Genomic DNA, 22,369 nt, shown 5'->3' on the forward strand with positions numbered 1-22,369 from the left:
ATATTCAGCATGGTAGAAATACAGTTGTATGTTGTCGAATAGGAGCGTGGAGAGCAGATTCTCTTGCCTTGTTCTCCATCTTGGTAAGAAAGCATTTATTTAATCTTACACCATTAGGTGTGATGCTACCTGTAGATTTTCTATAGATTCCTTTACCATGTTAAGGAAATCCCCTTAAATTTTAGTTTGCTATGAGCTTTTGTCCTAAGTGAACATTGACTTTTTTTTTTCCTATGTGTTTAAATCACTAGGATCACTGTCTTGCATTGCCTTGTGTTCAGTGTCTAAAACCTTTCATTTCACGTATTTTCTTCTGATTTTCTAAAGTTGTTTATTACTAGAAGGCAATTTCTGTAGCAGTTAATCCTTCATAAGCAAAAGTGGAACATTGTTTTTAATACTATATATAGTTAGTTTTCTTTCAGCGTATGGATAAAATTGCCTTTTATAAAAGTATAAAGTTTTGTCACTTATTTCAAACTATAGACAAAGGGAAATGAACCTTCATTGATCATCGCTGTAAGCTGCTAATAGTTTTAAATTAGGTAAAATGTCTTAATACAGAATTGTCTATGAGCTATAATTGCCTAACTGATACAAAAGAAATGTTGAAGAAGTTGGATTGTGTGTTAACACACAATTCAGCCACATTGCTGAACATCGTAGACTATTCATTTTTTTTCTATTTCTAGTCTTTATTAGCTAGTATCTGTCTCAAGGGCTCTAAGCATTTGCTGGCTTCTTATTTCTTTGAGTGGTATTGATAATAAATAAAACATAGTCCAGTGTACATGTGTGTATTTTGTAGTATTTTGTAGTGAGGCTGCATTCCTTCTGGAGATGTAAGTGTACTTGAGGCAGGATCGTGCTTCACTGCCATGGAGTAAACAACCTCCTCCTCTGCTGCTTGTCCCTTGGCTGCTGTTGGCCTGATCAGACTGTTCCCCCTGGCTGCAGTTGACCTGATCAGACTCTTCCCCTTGGCTTTTTTTCGTATGTCTGCTTTGTCAGATGGTCTGAAGCAGAGAGAGAACCACTCATTATCTTTACCTATCTGCGGACATTAAGAATTTTTTTTTTTTTTTTTAATGAAAAGTACTCTGGTCTCGTAATTTTCAGTGTTCACAGAAACCAAGAAGAGACTTAATATTATAAATTTATTCTATCTAGTGCACATTTGATCTAATGTCAAATAAGTGGAATGAATGTGAAACTACTACCTGCAGATATAATAAAGCTGCTATTTTAATTTTTCCTTTGAACAGTTTTAGAAGAGGAGTTCTAAGATGTACAAATGAAGTTAGTAGTCGTTAGAGTAATCATGGACTCTGATAATAACAAAAGCATTTTCAAAAGTAAGTTAATTGATTTTCAGATAGCTAGGAACTTTTACAGCACATGACCCAGCTTATTATTCAAAATGAGAAAATTTAGTCAACAACTTTAAACCTCATTCTGAGTTCTTAATGTTTATATTCCTTTTAGTGCCACGATCTTATACTGTGAACACTTTCCAGTTAGGATCTCTGCTGATAGAGTAATATGTGATAGCCAAATTTCATGGAATCTTGTACACCTCAGAGAATTGCTAGAATCTGGAGGTGAACAATACATTCTGGGATTTTTTTTCCAACCTCAGAAAAGTACCAGGTCACACTTTGATGCTAAACCCTTACTGTTAACTGATTTTTTTTTTTTTTTTTTTTTTTGAGACAGGGTCTTACTCTGTCACCCAGTCTGGAGTACAGTGACAGGATCGTGACTCCCTGCAGCCTTGAACTCCTAGGCTCAAGTGATCCTGCAGCCTTGAGCTCCTAGGCTCAAGTGATCCTCCTGCCATAGCCTACTGCCTCAGCCACTTGAGTAGCCAGGACTACAGGCACATGCCACTGTGCCTGGCTATTTTTTAATTTTTGTAGACACGGGGTCTCATTATGTTGCTGCACCTGGTTTCGAACTCCTGATCTCAAGCTATCCTCCTATCCTAGTTCCCAAAGTGCTAGGATTACAGGTGTGATCCACAGTGCCTGGCCTAAATTGTTATAAATACAGTAAGAAGGCTTTGGACTTCTCATTTCCCCACATCCTCAATACTAAAGCAACATAATAAAAATGCTTCTAAAGAGGCACAAAACATTGTAAGAGTTTTAGGAAGGCTTAGTAAATTTTCATTCATAATTCTAAAGTCTCTTAGCTGTTTATAAATAGCCACTTGACACTATGAATTTTGAGGTATTATTGAATATCCAAGTTAAGGCAGTGAATAATCCCTCAAATGTCAGCAAATGTCATGATCATAGATATGTTTATATATTTCAGCAGCTCTTAATGTATCGGCAGATATATTCAGATAACTATAGGAAAAAATTTCGTGTCTTGGCCTCTCTGGGGTAGATTTTGCTGAGGTTTCTGATGGTGAAACCTTAAGGTTGGTTGCATTTGCTCTTGGTCCTGGTAGCATCTAGGTTCAAGTTACAGAATCAACACAGTTCTAGATCATTTAGAGCTAACTAAGTTCTATGAAGTAAACTGCGGAAAAGAAGAGTAACATATATATTACATGACTGTATTATGAGGACTTCCTTGAACTTTGCTTTTATGTCCTTGATAAGTGAAATCCAATTTACACATGATCTTTTCTTTTAGATATGAGAGAAAACTATATCATCTTATGTAAATAGTAGTTATGCTAGTATAGATATTGATACTTCTCCTGTCTCTAAAATGAAATAAAAGGGAGGTACTTTGCAAGTTGTTACATTTTCTATAAGAGAAGAACACCTGTGGTTCACACTGTGGCTTTTTAAGTCCTCACTTTCCATTTATGGAATTGGAAAGCTTCATGTTAATGTCACTGATGCTGATGGTGATGGGATGGTGTCATTCTGTTTATATATAATTAAGTACGAAATATTATACTACAACATTGTATGTCAGAAAATGTGATTACAACAAGTTATTAAAAATCATTACAATCTCTCAGAGAAGAAAATGATTGCTTTTCCTTTTTTTTTTTTGATATGGCTTGTGAACTTATATGTGACCCCCATTTTTTATTTCTGACAAAAAAAATCACAAGTATGTAGTTCTTTTTATCTTCCAACCATACAGTGATTTGTAGTTTATTTCACATGTTGTCATCAGTAACTCTGCAAAGTAGCAAGTTTATTAGCGCAGATCAGTTAACATGGTACTCCGGTTCTTGGTTACATGACTCATGTTCTTCCACAAATGCCTAGCTTTTGATGCTTAAAACATATGTAGTAAGAATGAAGATAAAGCAAACTGATTTTGGAAACCATATTTAATAGTTTGACAAAGAGATTTTAAACCTCTGGTCAAAGTAGCAATTTCTAGCATTTTAGCACTCTTTTCGTGACCAAATAAAAATGTTCTGTATGCAGAAACATTATTATCAGTGTCTTAATCATCACAGAATCATTTTGGAATGATTTTATTTTTCAGTAATATAAAAGAAATATTAGATGTGGTCTCTTATTGTCAAGAAATTTATATTTAGTTAAGAAGTTAAGTCCTTCACGTGTGTCCAGCTATCAGTGGAAGGCAGAAGAGAGTTAATGTTAAATTGAATGGACAGGAACAAAACAATTTATTGAGCATTCTCTCTGTGTCAGAATTATCCATATCTCATTTAATCCTAACATCATCCTAAATCATCTCATTTTAAAAACAAGGTAGGCAAATTTGGAAAGGTAAAGAAACCCATGTATGGTTGGGAAGTGAAGCTAAGATTTGAAAACAGATCTATTAACTCCAAACCTGTCTTCCTTATTTCTGTCATATTCTGCTTTCCTAACAGGAAAAGAACATAGAAAAGTTCTGAAAGAAGAGAGATCAGTGGGCTTATTGCTCTTGAGAGGCCCTCTCAGACTAGAAGTTGAGCTGAGTCTTGAAGGACTTAGTATTTGGAAATAACGGGGTCATCTTCTGTGGCAGGAGTATGGCAGGCACACTTGCGTCTCAACGTCTTTGTGCAGGCTGAGCCCTCTGCTTGGAGTTTTTTCCTGGGTGGCTGTTTTGTTTATTTTAGCTTACCTTCTCCAGGAGACTGCTGCAACCACACTTTTTTATACCGCATCCTGCTCCCTATCCTCTTCCCTTATTGCCTTCTGATTCCCCTTATCCTGGTCTGCATTCTCCCAACCAAACGTTTCCAACTTGCTGTATGATGTAGTTATTTATCAAGTTTATTGACAGTCACCTGCGTTTAGAATACAACTTCCTGAAGACAAGGATTATTGTCTCTTTTTTATTCTCCAAGATATTGTAAACATAAAGAACTGTGACAGGCACTTAGTAGGTACTCAGTAAATATTTGTTGGAAGATAAAAGGACTTTGAGTTAATAGTGAGTAAAACATATTTGAGAGTGTAGTGAAACCAGCCTTATTGGAGTGAAAAGAGCCTTATGTGTTGTGTATTCCAGTTGGATCAATAGAGCCAAACCAGATTAGAGCAAAGGAATTTATTATTTTGTAAGAATGAGAGTTTTCTACAAGATTTTATTTTAAATAACAATGTATTAATTTAATAATGTAAAAGTAATATCCTCATAACATTTTGTTGCATTTTAAAAAATGCTCTTTTGAGTGTTTTTAATTTTACCTGGTAAAATTGACTTCATAGGGAAATTAGCTATCTTGCATATTTAAAAAGTCCCTAAGCAAGGCAGGCTTTGAGGTTGGCTGATTAATTTGGCTGGAAATGTCTCTGAAGACTCAATTTCTCATGTCTTTCCCCTCCCTCTTTTTCTCCTTCCCATCCCTTTCTCTCTCCCTTTCCTCTCCAACCCCTCTCCCTCTCTTCCCCCTTTCCCCTCCTGTCTCCCCTCTGTCTTCCTTGCTGTGTTGTTGTTGATTTCAGGTTGATGCCCTCGTGATTATAACGTGGCTGCCACCACTGGCTAGGTCCGAAAAGCTTTCTTGTTTGTGGTTCTCTCAAAACCATGAAATTTAAGTCATTTTCTTCAGTCTGATTGGGCCAATGGAGACATTTATTCAGTGTCTGGCATGAAGTAGAACTTTTGGTAAATACTTGTGGATAAATTGTTAAGATTGCATAATTGTTAGAGATGCTAGAAATGGGTGGGGGAGGTTGAATGTGCTGCTTCAACTCCTAAAATACAGATGTATATAAAAAATGAATGTTCCTGGAAATACTTATCTCCCATAAAGAGAAGATAGGTGTGCTTCACTTAGAAATATTAAAATAACTGGCCAGGCGCGGTAGCTCACGCCTATAATCCCAGCACTTTGGGAGGCCGAGGCGGGCGGATCACAAGGTCAGGAGATTGAGACCATCCTGGCTAATAATAACTACAGTCTGAAAGACAAATTGAGATGGATAGTGTTGAAGGATAGAGGTGCAGTGAAGTCAGTCACAAAGGTCTCCATAGTACCAGTGTGTTACTTAGATTTCTTTTCTCATCCAATGGAATGAGCACAGAAAGCAGGCTACTTATTCATGGAAGATTTAGTAAAAATGACCTTATGTTAAACCTCAAGGAAATGATCAGTCAATTAGAGAGAAATTGTTCAAAACCCATTCTCAGGAACTTTGTACCTAGTTCATATGAAAATCACAATTTAGAATTTGGAATGCAAAATGTGGTTTTCAATATTAATTTCTAATATAGGCATTAAATGATCAGTTTTCTTTATTCTGGATTTCGTCTTTGTTAATTATATGTGTGTGTGTATATATATATATGCACACACCATGGAATACTATGTTTGTTGTGTGTATTACACACATACACACATGCACACATCCCATATTTTCTTTATCTACTCATTGATTGCTGAACATTTGGGCTGGTTCAATATTTTTGCAACTGTAAATTGTGCTGCTGTAAACATGCATGTACAAGTATCTTTTTTCTATAATGATTTCTTTTCCTCTGGGTAAATACCCAGGAATGGGATTGGTAGATCAAATGGTAGATCTACTTATTTCTTTCATGAATCCCCACACTGTTTTCCATAGAGGTCGTACTAGTTTCAATTCCCATCAACAGTGTAAGAGCATTCCGTTTCCACCACATCCACTCCAACATCAATGATTTTTTTATTTTTTTATGGCCATTCTTGCAGCGGTAAGGTGGCATCTCATTGTGGTTTTGATTTGTAGTTCCCTGGTGATTAGTGATGTTGAGTATTTTTTCATAGGTTTTTTTGGCCATTTGTGTATCTTCTTTTGAGAATTGTCTATTCATGTCCTTAGCCCACTTTTTGATGGGATTGCTTTTTTTCTTGCTGATTTGAGTTTCCTTGTAGATTCTGAATATTAGTCCTTTCTCAGATGTACAGATTGCAAAGATTTTCTCTCACTCCATGTGTTGTCTTTTTACTCTGCTGATTATTTCTTTTGTGATGCAGAAGCAAGGAAGTCCCATCTATCTTTGCTTTTGTGGCATTTTTGCTTTTGGGTTTTTGGTCATGAAGTCTTTGCCTAAGCCAGTGTGTCTAGAAGGGTTTTTCTGATGTTATCTTCTAGAATTTTTATGATTTCAGGTCTTAGATTTAAGTCTTTGATTCCATCTTGAGTTGATTTTTGTGTAACGTGAGAGATGAGGATCCAGTTTCATTCTTCTACAATTATCCCAGCACCATTTGTTGAATAGGGTGTTCTTTCCCCACTTTATGTTTTTGTTTGCTTTGTCAAAAATCAGTTGACAGTATATGGCCTTATTTATTGGTTCTCTGTTCTGTTTGCATTGGTCTGTATGCCTATTTTTATACCAGTACCATGCTGTTTTGATGACTTTGGCCTTATAGTATAGTTTGAAGTTGGGTAATGTGATGCCTCTAGATTTGTTCTTTTTGCTTAGCCTTTCTTTGGCTATGTGGGCTCTTTTTTGGTTCCATATGAATTTTAGGATTTTTTTTTCTAGTTCTGTGAAGGATGATGGTGGTATTTTGATGGGAAGTGCATTGAATTTGTAGATTACTTTTGGCAGTCTGGTTATTTTCACAGTTTTGATTCTACCCATCCATGAGCATGGGATGTGTTTATATTGTCTATGATTTCTTTCAGCAGTGTTTTGTACTTTTCCATGTAGCAGTCTTTCACCTCCATGGTTAAGTATATTCCTAAGTATTTTATTTTTTTGCAGCTATTGTAAAAGGGGCTGAGTTCTTGATGTGATTTTCAGCTTGGTCGCTGTTGGTGTATAGCAGGGCTACTGATTTGTGTATATTATTTTTATATCCTGAAACTTTGCTGAATTCATTTACCAGTTTTAGGAGCTTTTTGGATGAGTCTTTAGGGTTTTCTAGGTATGTGATCATGTCATCATCAAACAGTGACAGTTTGACTTCTTCTTTACCAGTTTAGATGCCCTTTCTTTCTCTTGTTTGATTTCTCTGGCTAGGACGTCCAGTACTGTGTTGAATAGAACTGGTGAAAGTGGGCATCCTTGTCTTGTTCCAGTTCTCAGAGGGAATGCTTTCAGTTATTCACATTCAGTAGAATGTTGGCTGTGGGTTTGCCGTAGATGGCTTTTATTACCTTAAGTTATGTCCCTTCTATGTCAGTTTTGCTGAGGGTTTTAATCATAATGGGATGCTGTTTTGTCAAATAGTTTCTCTGCATCTATTGAGTTGATCGTATGATTTTTGTTTTTGATTCTGTTTGTGTGGTGTGTCACATTTATTGACTTGTGAATGCTAAACCATCCCTGCATCCCTGGTATGAAACCCACTTGATCATGGAGGATTATCTTTTTAACATGCTGTTGGATTTGGTTAGCTAGGACTTTTGCATCTGTGTTCACCAGGGATATTTGTCTATAGTTTTATTTTTTTTGGTTGTTAAGTTTTTTCCTGGGTTTGGTGTCAGGGTGATACTGGCTTCATAGAATGATTTAGGGAGGATTCCCTCTTTCTCTATCTTGTGGAATAGTGTCAACAGGATTGGTACCAATTCTTTGAATGTCTGATAGAATTCAGCTGTGAATCCATTTGGTCCTGGACTTTTTTGTTGGTAACTTTTTAATTACCATTTCAGTCTTGCTGCTTGTTATTAATCTGTTCAGAATTTCTATTTCTTCCTGGTTTAATCATGGAAGGTTATATATTTCCAGGAATTTATCCATCTCCTCTAGGTTTTCTAGTTTATGCACATAAAGATGTTCACAGTAGCCCTGAATAATCTTTTGTATTTGTGTGGTGGTGTTTGTAATAGCTCACATTTTGTTTCTTATTGAGCTTATTTGGATCTTCTCTCTTCTTTTCTTGGTTAATCTTGCTAATGGTCTCTCAATCCTATTTATCTTTTCAAATAACCACCTCTTTGTTTCATTTATCTTTGTACTTTTTTGGTTTGTTTCAGTTCATTTAGTTCTGCTCTGATCTTGCTTATTTCTTTTCTTCTGCTGGGTTTGGGTTTGTTTTGTTCTTGTTTCTCTAGCTCCTTGAGGTGTGACCTTAGACTGTCTACCTGTGCTCTTTCAGACTTCTTGATGTAGGCACTTAATGCTGTACACTTTTCTCTTAGTACCGTTTTTTCTGTATCCTAGAGGTTTTGATAGATTGTGTCACTATTATAGTGTAGTTCAAACCCAATGATCATTCATTCACAGTTATTTAACTTCTGTGTATTTGTCTGATTTTGAGGGTTCCTTTAGAAGTTGATTTCCAATTTTATTCCACTGTTGTCTGAGAGAGTCCTTGCTATAATTTTGATTTTCTTAAATTTGCTGAGATTTGTTTGGTGGCCTATCTTACAGTCTGTCTTGGAGAATGTTCCATGTGCCGATGAATAGAGTGTATATTCTGCAGTTGTTGGGTAGGATGTTCTGTAAATATCTGTTAAGTCCATTTGTTGTAGGGTATGAGGTAAGTCCATTGTTTCTTTGTTGACTTTCTGTCTTGATGACCTGTTGAGTGCTGTCAGTGGAGTATTGAAGTCCGCCACTATTATTGTGTTGCTATCTATCTCATTTCTTAGGTCTTTTATAAATTTGGGCGCTCCAGTGTTAGGTCCATCTATATTTAGGATTGTGATATTTTTCTGTTGGACTAGTTCTTTTATCATTATATAATGTCCCTCTTTGTCTTTCTTAACTGCTATTGCTTTAAAGTTTGTCTTGTCTGATGTAAGAATATCTACTCCTGCCACTCGCTTTTAGTGTCCATTTGCACGTAATATCTTTTTCCACCCCTTTACTTTAAGTTTATGTGAGTTCTTATGAGTCAGGTGAGTCTCTTGAAAACATTAGATATTTGGTTGGTGAATGTATTTTCAAATTTTTTGGAGACTGGGTCTTGCTCTGTCCCCCAGGATGGAGTTCAGTGGTGTGATCTTGGCTCACTGCAGCCTCTACTTCCCGGGTTTAAGGAATTCTTATGCCTCGGCCTCTTGAGTAGCTGAGATTACAGGTATATGCCACCACACCCAGCTAATTTTTGTATTTTTAGTAGACATGGGGTTTCCCCATGTTGGCCAGGCTGGTCTTGAACTCCCGTCCTCAAATGATCCACCTGCCTCAGAGTCCCAAAGTAGCATGAACCACCATGTGTGGCCTTGGTTGGTGAATTCTTACCCATTCTGCCACTCTGTATCTTTTTAAGTGGAACATTTAGGCCATTTACATTCAATGTTAGTATTGAGATATGAGGTACTATTGTATTCATCCTGCTATTTATTGAATACCTTGGGTATTTTTCATTGTGTTGTCGTTTTATAGGTCCTCTGAGGATTAGGCTTTAGAGAGGTTCTATTTTGGTGTGTTTTGAGGATTTGTTTCAAGATTTCTTTTATTAACAGCAGTTCTCATAGTGCTGGCTTGGTAGTGGCAAATTCTCTTGGCATTTGTTTGTCTGAAAAAGTCGTTATCTTTCCTTCGTTTTTGAAGCTTAATTTCACTAGATACAAAAATCTTGGCTGATAATTGTTTTGATTGTTTAAGGAGGCTAAAGATAGAATCCCATTGCCTTATGGCCTGTAGGGTTTCTGCTGAGAAATCTGCTGTTAGTCTGACAAGTTTTTCTTTATAGGTTACCTGCTGCTTTTGCCTCACAACTCTTGTGATTGTTTCCTTCATCTTGACTCTAGATAATCTGATGACTATGTGCCTCGGCAATGATCTTTTTGCGGTGAATGTCTCAGGTGTTCTTTGACCTTCTTGTATTTGGATGTCTAGATCTCTAGCAAGGCTGGGGAAGTTTTCTTCAATTGTTCCCTCAAATATGTTTTCCAAACTTTTAGATTTATTTTCTTCCTCAGTAACACCAGTTATTCTTAGATGTGGTTGTTTAACATAATTTTAAATTTCTTGGAAGCTTTGTTCGTTTTTTAAGTTCTTTTTTTCTTTGCCTTGGTTAGATTGGGTTAATTTGAAAGTCTTGTGTTTGAGTTCTGAAGTTCTTCTATTTGTTTGATTCTATTGCTGTGATTTTCCAGTGCATTTTGCAGTTTTCTAAGTGTCTCCTTCATTTCCAGAAGTTGTGATTTTTTTTTTTTTTTTTTTTTTTTTTTTTTAGTTATGCTCTGTATTTCACTGGAGATTTTTCCTTTGATATCCTATGTCATTTTTTTTTATTTCTTTAAGTTGGATTTCACCTTTCTCTGGTGCCTCCTTAATTAGCTTAATAGTCGACCTGAATTCTTTTTCTGGCAATTCAGAGATTATATCTTGCTTTAAGCTCCATTGCTGTTGAGCTGGTGTGATCTTTTGGGGGTGTCAAAGAACCTTGTTTTGTCATATTACCAGAATTGTTTCTCTAGTTCCTTCTCATTTGGGTAGACTATGTCAGAGAGAAGGTCTGGGACTCAAGGGCTGCTGTTCAGATTATTTTGTCCCATGGGGTGCCCCCTTGATGTGATTTTCTTCCCCTTCCCCTAGGAATGGGGCCGCCTGAGAGCCGAACTGCAACAATTGTTATTTCTCTTCTGGATCTAGCCACACAGCAGAACTACTGGGCTCCAGCTTGTCACTGGGGAGTGTGTGCAGTGAGTCCTGTGATGTGATCTGTCTTTAGGTCTTTCAGCCGTGGATACCAGCACCTGCTCCAGTGGAGGTAGCAGGGAGTGAAATGGACTCTGAGGGTCCTCGATTGTGTTTTTGTTTAGTGTGCTGGTTTTGTGTTGGTTCTTCTCCAGCCAGGAGGTGGCACTGTCAATAGTGCATCAGCTGAGGTTGTATAGGGAGAAGACAAGCTTGCCCTAGGGTCGCCTGTGGGTGAATGTTCTTGTTTCTCCATTGGTGGGCAGGGTGGGCTTTGACTTTGGCCACCAGGGCAGGTAGAGAAAAACCATCAGGTGGAGGCAGGGTTAGGCATGTCTGATCTCAGACTCTCCTTGGTCAGGGCTTGCTGTGACTGCTGTAGGGGACAGGGGTGTGGTTCCTAGACCAATGGAGTTATGTTCCCAGGGGACCTCTGCTATCACATATAGGTCACCAGAAAAGTGGGTAAAGCCGGCAGCCACAGGCCTCACCCAGCTCCCATGTGGCCTGCAGCCCAAAAGGCTGGTCTCACACGCACCATGCCCCCCAACACACTGAGTTTATTTCCAGACAGCTAGTGAGCAGGGCTGAGAACTTAGCCCAGGGTACAAGCCTCCATCTGAGAAAGCAAGTGAACCCACAGTTCCTCAGCTGTCCCACGGAGCCTGCAGCTGCAATCCACCTCCTACAAAGGGTCTGTGGATTCTCTAGGCTTGCCTGGGGTGTTCCTGTGGTAGTTCTTGGAGCAAAAGTTCACGATGTAGGTTTACACAGGCTGCTCTGTCCACCCGAATGGGAGCGGCAAGTTAGGCCTGCCTCCTATTCACCATTTTCCCAGATTTTGATTTAAAAATATTTAAAATTAGCTTCTTACCATGAAAGCTACACTATTAAGTTCTTGCTGTGAGTGGTGTGCTTACTATGAAATCCCCTTAGCGCCTTTTTTTCCTGTAGACTGTTCTTGCTAAGGCTTTTAAAAAGTATTAAAATGAGGTTTGGATCAAAGATGCTTTATCTTTCTCTAAAAATTAAATTTCTCTTTAACAAGCATAGATATTTATTTTCTGAAATTATTTCATCTCTTCATTTCCTAATTTATTCATCCCACTGGAATGCAAGCTTATCGAGATCAGAGATAAGTTCCTGGCACGCAGTGGTCCCTCAGTAAATATTTGTTGAATAAACACCTGTTTACAAAAACCCTATGCTGCATGAAAATTAGTCTCCTCTGGACCTTTTTTCTTTCTCTTTCTTTCTTTCTTTCTTTCTTTCTTTCTTTCTTTCTTTCTTTCTTTCTTTCTTTCTTTCTTTCTTTCTTTCTTTCTTTCTTCTCTCTCTCTCTCTCTCTCTCTCTCTCTCTTTCTTTCTTTCTTTCTTTCTTTCTTTCTTCTTTCTTTTTTGCCAATTTGTTCTTCATCAGTACCTCAAAATTTGGTATTCATGGCAATATTTTTCTTTTCCATGTTCCTCTAACCTTTTATTTCAAAGAGAGCTTCATTGCTGATCTGAGTGAAGTGCTGTTCTGGCACTTCAACTGTGAGTGTGTGCTGGAAGTGTACAGGGAAAAGGGAACATTCTACCCTGTGGGTTCTTAACCTGAAATTCCTGTACGATCTGCAAGGAGTCATGAACTGCACGAGTGGGAAGGGGCCGTATTCCCTCTCTCTTACCTTGAAACGGTCTTTGGGCTGGGGGAGGATGATCTTTTTCGGTAACAATTTATTTTGTTAACTTATTTCACTTTGAACTTGTAAGGTGGCAGAAGTTAGGTACCTTGTCCAAAGTAATGTCACTAGTGACTGCAGGTCTGGGCTTCATACCTTAGTCCATGCTCTAAACCAGCGTTTCCCAAACTTTTGGCACCAGGGACCAGTTTTGCGGAAGACAGTTGTTCCACAGACTGGTCGAAGGGGGTGGTTTCAGGATGATTCAAGCATGTTACATTTGTTGTGCGTTTTATTTATATTATTATTACGTTGTATTATGTAATGAAATAATGATACAACTCACCATGATATAGAATTAGTGGAAGCCCTGAGCTTGTTTTCCTTCAACTAGACAGTCCCATCTGGGGGTGACGGGAGACAGTGACACCTGAAGTGTGTCACTTATGTCCAGGCTACTCTGTAATCTTGTTGTGGTCGCTGTCACTGCAGAAAACCCTGCTTCACAAAGACAGATTGTTGGACATGGAAGCAGGCTTTTCAGTGCTTCTGTGGCAACCTCAGGATATTCCACCTGGACTTTCATCCAGAACATATGGAGATTTGAAGTTGTCTCAAACATATTTTTAAAGCCACTGTCATTTGCCATCTCAAGCAGCTGATCCTCTTCTAGCACAGACAGTCGATTCACCAGGCTTATTCACAAGTGGGTTGCGGATTCATTCCTTCCCAGTTCGGGGTTCTTTTGTGGTTGGGAAGTATCGCTCAAGCTCTCCTGAAAGCTGAGGTGGTGATCCTGCGTCAGCTGGGGGAAAGAAGGCCCTGGCTCTGTCTCTTTCAGAGTCTCTGCTAATGTTTGAAACATGTCAGAAATCCCAGTGTTCCCTCGTCACGCCTGTAATTCCAGTTTGGTTTTGAATGCAGCCGCTTTATTTGCTGACTTGAACACAGCTGTCATTCTCCCCTGAAGTGACAGATTGAGTTCGTTGAACAGGTTAAATAGGTCACACAAGTAAGCAAGTTTTGCAGCCCATTTTATGTCACTGAAATGTGCTGCCAATGGTGACTTTTTTTCTAAAAGAAATCTCTGGAGTGGTTTCAAAAACTCTGGCCAGAAATCTACCTTTAGAAAGCATTTCACTTCCGTGTATGAGAAGGTGTGTGTGTTCTGCGTCCATCTCCTCACAGAGCTGTGCGAACAGACGTTGAGTTAAGGGCATGTACTTTAATGTGGTTGATAATTTTAATCACATTCTGCTAAACATTGTTAAGTCCACGTGACATTTTTCAGCTAGCCAGCATTTCCCTATGGATGACACAGTGCGTAGACTAACATTCAGAAGCAACCTAAGGAACTCCAGTGGCACAGTCGGTTAGTGCGTGGTACTTATATATGGAAGTGACCTGTTTGACCTGAGTAGTGAAACCAGAAAGCCGTCCAGTCATGGCAGCTGCTCTGTCCATGTGTATACCAACACAAAATGACCAATTTAGTTTTTCTGATATGTAATCATTCACAGACTAGAATAGTTCTGCAGCTGTGGTGTTGGCTGGCAACAAAAGTGCACATAACATATCTTCCTGCACATCCCCCTGAAAAATATATCACACATTAACAAGCATGGTTGCCTTGCTGTCAACATTGGTAGACTCGTCAACCTGGATTGTGTGCCACGGTGATTCATTAATCTCCTTTTACAGTTGTGTCTCAGTATCCTCTGCTATCTCACTAATTCATCTAGTTATGGTGCTAGCCGAAAGAGGAACACCTGCTACCTTTTGAACTGCAGCCTCTCTTAAAAGTTCCCAGCAGATGTCCTTAGTAGCAGGCAGGATCAACTCTTCACCAACAATAAAGGGTCTCTTAGCTTCAGCAACGTGGTTAGCCACTAAGAATGATGCTCTTGGCCAGGTGCAGTAGCTCATGCCTGTAATCCCTGCACTTTGGGAGGCCAAGGTGGGTGGATCATCTGAGGTCAGGAGTTCGAGAACAGCCTGGCCAACATGATGAAACCCCGTCTCTACTAAAAATACAAAACATTGGTCAGACATGGTGGTGGGCACCTGTAGTCCCAGCTACTCGGGAGGCTGAGGCAGGAGAATTGCTTGAACCTGGGAGGCAGAGGTTGCAGTGAGCTGAGATTGCATCATTGCACTCCAGCCTGGGCAACAAGAGTGAAACTCTAGCTCAAAAAAAAAAAGCTCTCAGTGTAGACGCATTTGATGAAGTTGGTCGCCTTCAATAATTGCCTGTGTTCTTGGTGTCCACATTTAAAAATTTTTTTTTGAAAACTCCAAAGGCTTGTCTTTTTTTTTTTTTTTTTTTTTTTGAGACGGAGTCTCGCTCTATTGTCCAGGCTGGAGTGCAGTGGCGCCATCTCGGCTCACTGCAACCTCTGCCTCCTGGGTTCAAGTGATTCTCCTCCCTCAGCCTCCCAAGTAGCTGGGATTACAGGTGTGTGCCACCATGCCCAGCTAATTTTTTGTATTTCTAGTGGAGATGGGGTTTCACCGTGTCAGCCAGGATGGTCTTGATCTGACCTCGTGATCTGCCCACCTTGGCCTCCCAAAGTGCTGGGATTACAGGCATGAGCCACTGCACCCAGCCAGGCTTGTCTTTTAATGCAGGGTACTTGGTCTCCATGTGGCAATGCAGTTTTGAAGGTTTCGTGGCTTCCTTGGATAGCTGGTCACCACATATACAAAGTGGACTTGGAGAATTTGCATCACCCATAGATTATGCAGTGAACCGATAATTTAAATAGGACTTGGTATTTTCTTTTAAATACAGCTTTCTTTTCGTTGGCAGTCTTAGAGTCTTCTGTTTTCTCATGATTAGGTCTTCCCCCTTTTCAAAGAAGCTCTACAGTGTTGTCTGTCTTTTACTCATTTCGGCTAGGACTTTGGGCTTACCAAAACTGTGACTGAGACAAGTGCATAGTGTGGGAAAGAGGTGCAGATGGAAGTGGTAAATAAAATAATAGGCAGGTCACACATCGACTGAATAAGTGTCAGATTCTAGGTTAAAGCTGCCACAAGATGCAGCTGTGCAATTTGAAGCACATCAGCTCACTTGCCACTGTAAAGCCTGCCACCAACCAGATGCAGCTTGTCACTTGCCTCTCACTGATAGAGTTTTGATATGTGTCTGCCAGCAGTTAATTTCCTGTGATCTCTGTGTAGTCAAACCTTCCTGCTAATGTTAATCTGTATTTGCAGCCACTCCCCAGCGCTAGCATCACCACCTCAGCTCCACCTCAGATCATCAGGCATTGGATCCTCATAAGGAGCGCACAGCCTAGATCCTTAGCAAGTGCAGTTCGTGATAGGGTTTGCGCTCCATGAAAATCAAATGCCACTGCTGACCTGACAGGAGGCGGCGCTCAGGCAGTAATGCCAGTGATGGAGAGCGGTTGTCAATACGGACGAAGCTTTGCTCACTTGCCACCGCCCACCTCCTGCTGTGTGGCCCGGTTCCGAACCCCTGCTCTAAACCACTGTCCATCATATGTGTTCCCACAGTGCAACTCTACTGTAGAAGAGAAAGTAAAGTTTCTGTCTTCAACATGCTTAAATTTTTCTTGGGCAAGAGAATTCAACTAAATGAAAATTCCAATTATCAAAAATAGGAAGCAATGTTCCCTTACACAAGAAATCCCACTGTGTTCATTAATTTTCTCAGCTAAGTAAAATACTATAGTTTTTAAATATACTAGACTTAACATTGATTTAACTAAAATTGAGTGTTAAGTTAGAGAAAATGATTTTCTAAATCAGCTCCTAAGGTGAAAAGCCAGAAATCGGCTATAGGTAAACTTTTTTCTTTCAAATACTTTAAATTGCCCATAAAGCAAAACTTGTTGATTTTGTAAGCACATGTCATAGGCTATCTTATGCACACTCAAATTTGAGAAGTACTAACTAAGCAAGACTAAGAGAAAAAGCCAAAGGAACATTTATTTACAGATGTCTGGACATTCACACTGTCCTTGAACTAATTTTCAGATCTGTAGTGGTGACTAGCAGAGGGTAGAAAATTCCACAATGTCATAGCTAGGTGACTGCATGCAGTCTTGGTATTAAACCTGTTCACACATTGCTCCTTTTCATTATATACTTTTTAATTGTTTGACTTTTTCAAACATTCTCATTAAATGTTTTAGATCAAAACTTTAAAAAAATTAAAAGCACATATGTCTCTGTAACTTTAGAATCTGTTAATAAATTTGTTGTAATGATTAAATAGTCTCATCTTCAGAGAGGATTAGGAGTTGAAGAGTAAATAAAATATTTCTGTGGTGCCACTTCAATGTAGAAGACAAGACATTTTTCCTATGACATCATTACATGTGTTACATTCTTAGGGAAGTCAGAGGCCATACTCTAACCATTATGCAACAATGGTAAGAAAATATATGAGCAATTGTGTATTAATACAGTAATACAAAAACTAGGTACTGTCGATCTGAATACCTACTGTCCTAAAGCATTGAGCTACATTCCAGTTTTGGTACATTAAGTTCGTTCTGATGGTGACAGACAACAGGATTTGATTGCTCAAGAAGACACAGGAACCAAAATGACAGTCCTTGCAGATCTCAAGTTTATTACAGGAAAAAGACAGCAAGGAGCCTGTCGATGCCAGACTGAGCTCCAGGACCCCCTCCTCTTAGGGACACACACTTTCTCACAGGTCAGAATCAATGACCTGTGTGTGCAACACTCAGAACCATGGACTGAGAGTGGGTGTCTGCCAGCTTGTTCTACACCCTGTTGGTCACACAGGCATTTTCTTGCCTGTAGCCAGCCCCAGTGGGAGAGCCTTCCAGGGATTCTCACCTAGACCCTGTGCAAACCACCCCAGTCTCACTTTACCAATCAGCAATGCTGACAAGCTGGTATAAACAACCCCCCAACTCCTCAAACACATGGAACAAAGCAGCACTATTATTAGTGGGTATGTTTCACGCCTTGACCAGAGTTCCATGCAGGTACATTTGTTATTTCAACAGAACAGCTCACACCAGCTCCAGGTCTGCTGTGACCTTCGAAGCACGAGTGTGAAAGGTCATTTGGGATATTCATGTGGGTTGTATTGTATAGAATACTGAAATGTTATCAACCCCATTTTAGGTATGTGTAGTTGAATATACCACAGTGTAGCTATTCTTACAGGCATATCATATCCATTTTAGAACCTCTAGAAAGGTAACGTGGTGGTGGTATTTCAGTTTCCCTGTGAAATTAATGTATACTTCTTAAGTCATCATTTGTTATGTTCAACCTTTACAGTTTTAAAAAATCAAATTTGTAGATTTCATAAGAGGAAGCATTGCAAAAAACCACTCAAGTTTATTGAAAGCAAATGACATATTTTGTATTTTAAAACCTACTCAGTCTCTGATTGTGTTTTTCCCTCTTCCTTCTCTATCCCCAGATGAATCGGCTCCTAAGGAAGTCAGCAGGGTAAGTAACGTGAATATTATTTTTACGACTACAATATAGGAAATGAATGTTTTATTTTTCAGTACCCTAACACATTGAGTGTTAGAAAGATAATGGCAAAAGCTGAGTTCCCTCTCCAAAGTATCACTCGTTAATATGGAAAAAAGTCGGTAGAGAGGGTGCAAATTGGAGGCCTCAATTCTGAATACGGCACACAGATGCATTTTGTTCGGCTACACGTGCCTGTGGGATTTTCTCAATCAGTTGCCAACATGTAGAAATTGAGACACTGTAGTAAAGGTTGGATTTCTGGCTTCTCTTGAACCAGAAGGTAAGGTCACTCTCACAGGGCAGCAGTCTTCCCAGGGTGGGAAGCAGAAGCTGCCTTCAGATGCATGATGTTCTCGAGTCAGCCTCAGTCCTCCATGTAGCCGGCTTTACTCATGTCTGCTACCCACCCAGCCTCCGCCTTTGAGTTCATGTACTTACTTTTTGGGAGAACAAAAGGCAACTCATGCGTTGAAAACATAATATTGCTTAGAAATTTTATAAATATTAAAGGTACTGTTTTCATGGCCCGGTTAAGAGCCTTAGCAAGCTTAAAAACTATGGCAGGTGAGTCCTGAAAGCATTTAGCATACTGTTTATGCTATAAAATTATAAGTGATTACATTTGGAAAAAAAGTGTCTTAGTTTTTCCTGTATTACACAAAGATCTTAAGTGTAGATGAAATATTGCAAATAATCAGTTTGAATGGAACTGAATGCAACCTTAGAGATCAGTTTTTATTGTAATATATACATTGAAAAACTGTTAATAGAATCACATATGCAGATATATTCCTCTATTTTTGATCATCTGAAGAAAGAAATCTCTAAAATGACCTGGGCCAGTGCTGGGGGCTGGGGGTTTGGAGATAGGCGAGGGCAGAATTCCTTCTGTCCATAGCAATGTAGGAGACTCTTGAGGTTTCTGTGAGTCTCAGGGTTTCACTGGGTGCCTTTGTTATTAATTTCACGTTTGTGGAACTCAGAGCTGAAGAGTTGCTTGGTCTGGATGCTCAGAAGCTACCAGGAAGTGAGAGAGGGGTGAACCTAGAATTTTGGGAGCTGCTAGGAGTAGCAGAAAATGCTAAAAAGTGATGCTTGAGGGTAAGATGGGGACTCTGAAAAGTGAACTTTGGCAGAGTCATAAAATATTAGAGTGTTGATATTGGCACAGCTGCCATGTGTTCAGACAGTGTCATTGACAATACCACATACCGTCTTATAAGGCCATTAGAAAAAATGATGAAACTATATGTAGTGACTTTTCTTTGCTATTATTTATAAGATTCTCTGATATTATGCCAAATTTGGAGAAAAGTGCGTCTCTAATTGAGAAATACTAAAGGTGTGAGCTGATAACCTAGAAATGGTATCAGTTGCCAAGATCTCTGTAATGTTTTCTTTAAAAAATGTATCCCGTATCTTGATCAATGCTTATTTGACTAATACTCAGAGTTTCCTTTATGAAATAGCATGCCACTATTTTCAGTAAAGATTCAGATTTAGAAATTCCTCGGGCAACGTTTCAGTAGATGGTGACTGGCCACAGGGCTTCTGTTCTAACACATCCCTGATAGAAAGCATGCTCTCTAGTTCCACTGAGGATGATGGTTACACTCTCCGGCAGTTCTGTTGTGTTTTTGTTTTCTTTTTTCTTTCCCCTTTCTCTTTCTCATATACATTTTTTTTTTTTTTTTTTTTTTTTTTTTTTTATTGCAGCAAAGCCTCACTTCATCACCAAGGCTGAAATGCAGTGGGACAGTCTCAGCTCACTTCAGCCTTGACTGCCTGAGTCCAGATGAGCCTCCCACCTCAGCCTTCTAAATAGCTGGGACTATAGGCCTGTGCCACCATGCCCGGCTAATTTTTTTCTTTTTATAGAGATGGGGTGTCTCCATGTTGCCCAAGCTAGTGTCGAACTCCTAGGCTCAAGTGATCTTCCCACCTCACCCTCCCAAAGTGCTGGGGTTACAGGTTTGAGCCACTGAGCCCAGCCTAGGCAGTTCTAATTATTATGAAGTACTTTCTCATTTAGAACCAAGCAGCCTCCCAAAATGGCCATTTTCCAGTATGTGTTTTGACTTTTATTTCATATGCAAACTCTTTGAGTATACGGATTATGTTAGTTCTTTTCTAGTAAAAGATCTTAGTTTCTAAACTTTATTTTCCATATGCCTCCTTAAGATGTGGGTTGACATTCTTTGGACAAGCTATATATTATTAATATATCTTTAAAACATTGCAACCTTAACACTACAGACTAATTTTGTCTTGAGACTGGTAAAAGGAGGTGGGACAGATACCTGTCTTAGTTTGAAACCTATGTATCTGTCAATATGGTTTTAATGGAGAATTAGTTTTTTTAAGAAACTACATTGCGTTTCTTGTTATTGAGCTTTGAGTAAACTGTCACTATTTTTTCATGAAGTCAGACCTGTAGGTCTTATGTCTCTTCCCCTTCCCTTTTTTCTATTTTTCTTTCCTCTCTTTGTCTCCCTGTCTTCTAACCTATCATTCAATGATCATTATTTTTTGAGCATTTGTGTTTCAGGCATTGTTCTAAGGTAGTGTAGATACAATGGTGAGCAAAATTGACAGGATTCAGGTTCTTATAATATAGAGGGGAGTTGTGGAAACAGTTCAGAAAATTTGTATGATGTGTATATTGTTTGTGTGTGTGTACATCTATCAGGCAGTGATAAATACTGTGATAAATACATGGAAGAATAAAGCAGAATAAGGGGCTTGAGAGTGATGGTGGGTTCAGAGGGTGCTTATTGGCTTGTTGCACATATGCAGTGGTCAAGAGAGGTTAATTTCCTAAGTGAAATTTGAGAGGAATCTGAAGGGAATGAGAGCATCAGCAGAAGGAGGAGACAGCAACTGCAGAGGCCCTGAGGTAGGCCATTGTGATGAGCAGAGTGAGTCATGCAGAGACCAGTGAGAAATGAGGTTGGAATGGAATTGGGGGTATTTAGGCCTTCTTCTAGCTGCCGAATTGAGAGTATACACAGTAAGAGTGGAAACAGGTAGACCCAGTGGTAGTCTAGGAGTGTAGGCAGGGGAGGATGATATCTAGGATTAGGGTTGTAATGGTGAACTAGGATCAGAGGTTGGGTGTAGAAGAAGAAAGAGCAGACAGGTTTTGCTTATGGGAGCGTAAACCAAAAAGTATCAGAGACCTGTCACAGTCAACTTAGAAGCTGATTTTGACAAGGTTAAGGACATGCCTATGACATAACCTCAGGAGCTTCTGAGATGTGTCCACAATAGTTGGGCCACAGCTAGGGAGATGTAAGATATCATTCAGTACATGTCCCTTGGTTTGGTCTGGAAAGGTGGGACAGCTGGAAGCATGGGGGCCAGGTAGTGTCCAGGTCACAGTTGGATTCAACAATTTTCTGATGGGCAATTGGTTGAATGGTTGAAAGAGTTATTATCAAAGACCTGGAATCAATGGAAAGGGATGTCTGGCTTATGGTAAGGGTTTTAGAGACCAAACATTTATCATGCAAATGAAGCCTCCAAGTAGCAGGTTTCAGAGCTCTTATCAGACCTGAAAAGCTACCAGACTCTTAGACTCTCCTGGTTCAGAGAAAAGACCTGGAAAAGGAAGGGGTTTCTCTACAGAATGTAGATTTTCCCCACAGGAGACAGCTTTGCAGGGCTGTTTCAAAATGTGTCAAAGAAATATATTTGGGTTAAAATACTTCAATTTCTTTCAGGACCTGCTGTCATGTGATGCTGCTGTACTAGAGTCAGGCTGGAGTTTGATGTCTTACAGCCACAAAAAGTCTGTTTCATCAGTCTTAAAACCTGTTTTAGTGTCAATGCTGGTCAGCTGTGCCTGAATGTCAAAGGGAGGAGGTTATAATGAGGCATGTCCAACCCCCTGCCCCCCAATCACTGTCTGAACTAGATTTTCAGGTCTACTTTGGAATGCCCTTGGCTGAGAAGAGGGTCTTTCAGTCAGTTGGGGAACTTACTGTTTTATTGTTGGCTTGTAGTTGTATATGGTGAGTGAGAAGAGAGGACTCAGTAACGACTCCCAACTTTTTTGGTCTGAGCACTTGAAAGAATAAAATTTCTCTTTACTGTTATGGAGAAGACTGTAGGAGGAATGGGGTTGATTGAGACTGGGAAATTAGTAAGTTTAAGGAATCAGATACGGAATTGGAGATTTTTAGAAAGCAAGTGCATATATGGTCAAATTAAAAGAAAAGTTCCTAGGTAGAGATATGCAT

The 22,369-nt window shown here is 39.3% G+C and overlaps 1 protein-coding gene across 9 annotated transcripts in view; it reads left to right on the forward strand.

Annotated features, from left to right (window-relative positions):
* The window catches only part of PDE10A (phosphodiesterase 10A), a 362,722-nt gene that overhangs the window by 184,538 nt on the left and 155,815 nt on the right, over positions 1 to 22,369 (forward strand). For 8 of the 9 annotated variants that reach the window (XM_030929478.1, XM_030929471.1, XM_030929470.1 and 5 more), the window contains one exon: positions 18,070 to 18,098. The exons of the other annotated variant lie outside the window; for it this stretch is intronic. In XM_030929478.1, coding sequence (XP_030785338.1) covers positions 18,070 to 18,098 — 29 coding nt within the window. The remainder of the gene's footprint in view (positions 1 to 18,069; positions 18,099 to 22,369) is intronic. 9 annotated transcript variants of the gene reach the window in all.

Source organism: Rhinopithecus roxellana, chromosome 4 (assembly GCF_007565055.1).
Source record: "Rhinopithecus roxellana isolate Shanxi Qingling chromosome 4, ASM756505v1, whole genome shotgun sequence".
Lineage (NCBI taxonomy): Eukaryota > Metazoa > Chordata > Mammalia > Primates > Cercopithecidae > Rhinopithecus > Rhinopithecus roxellana.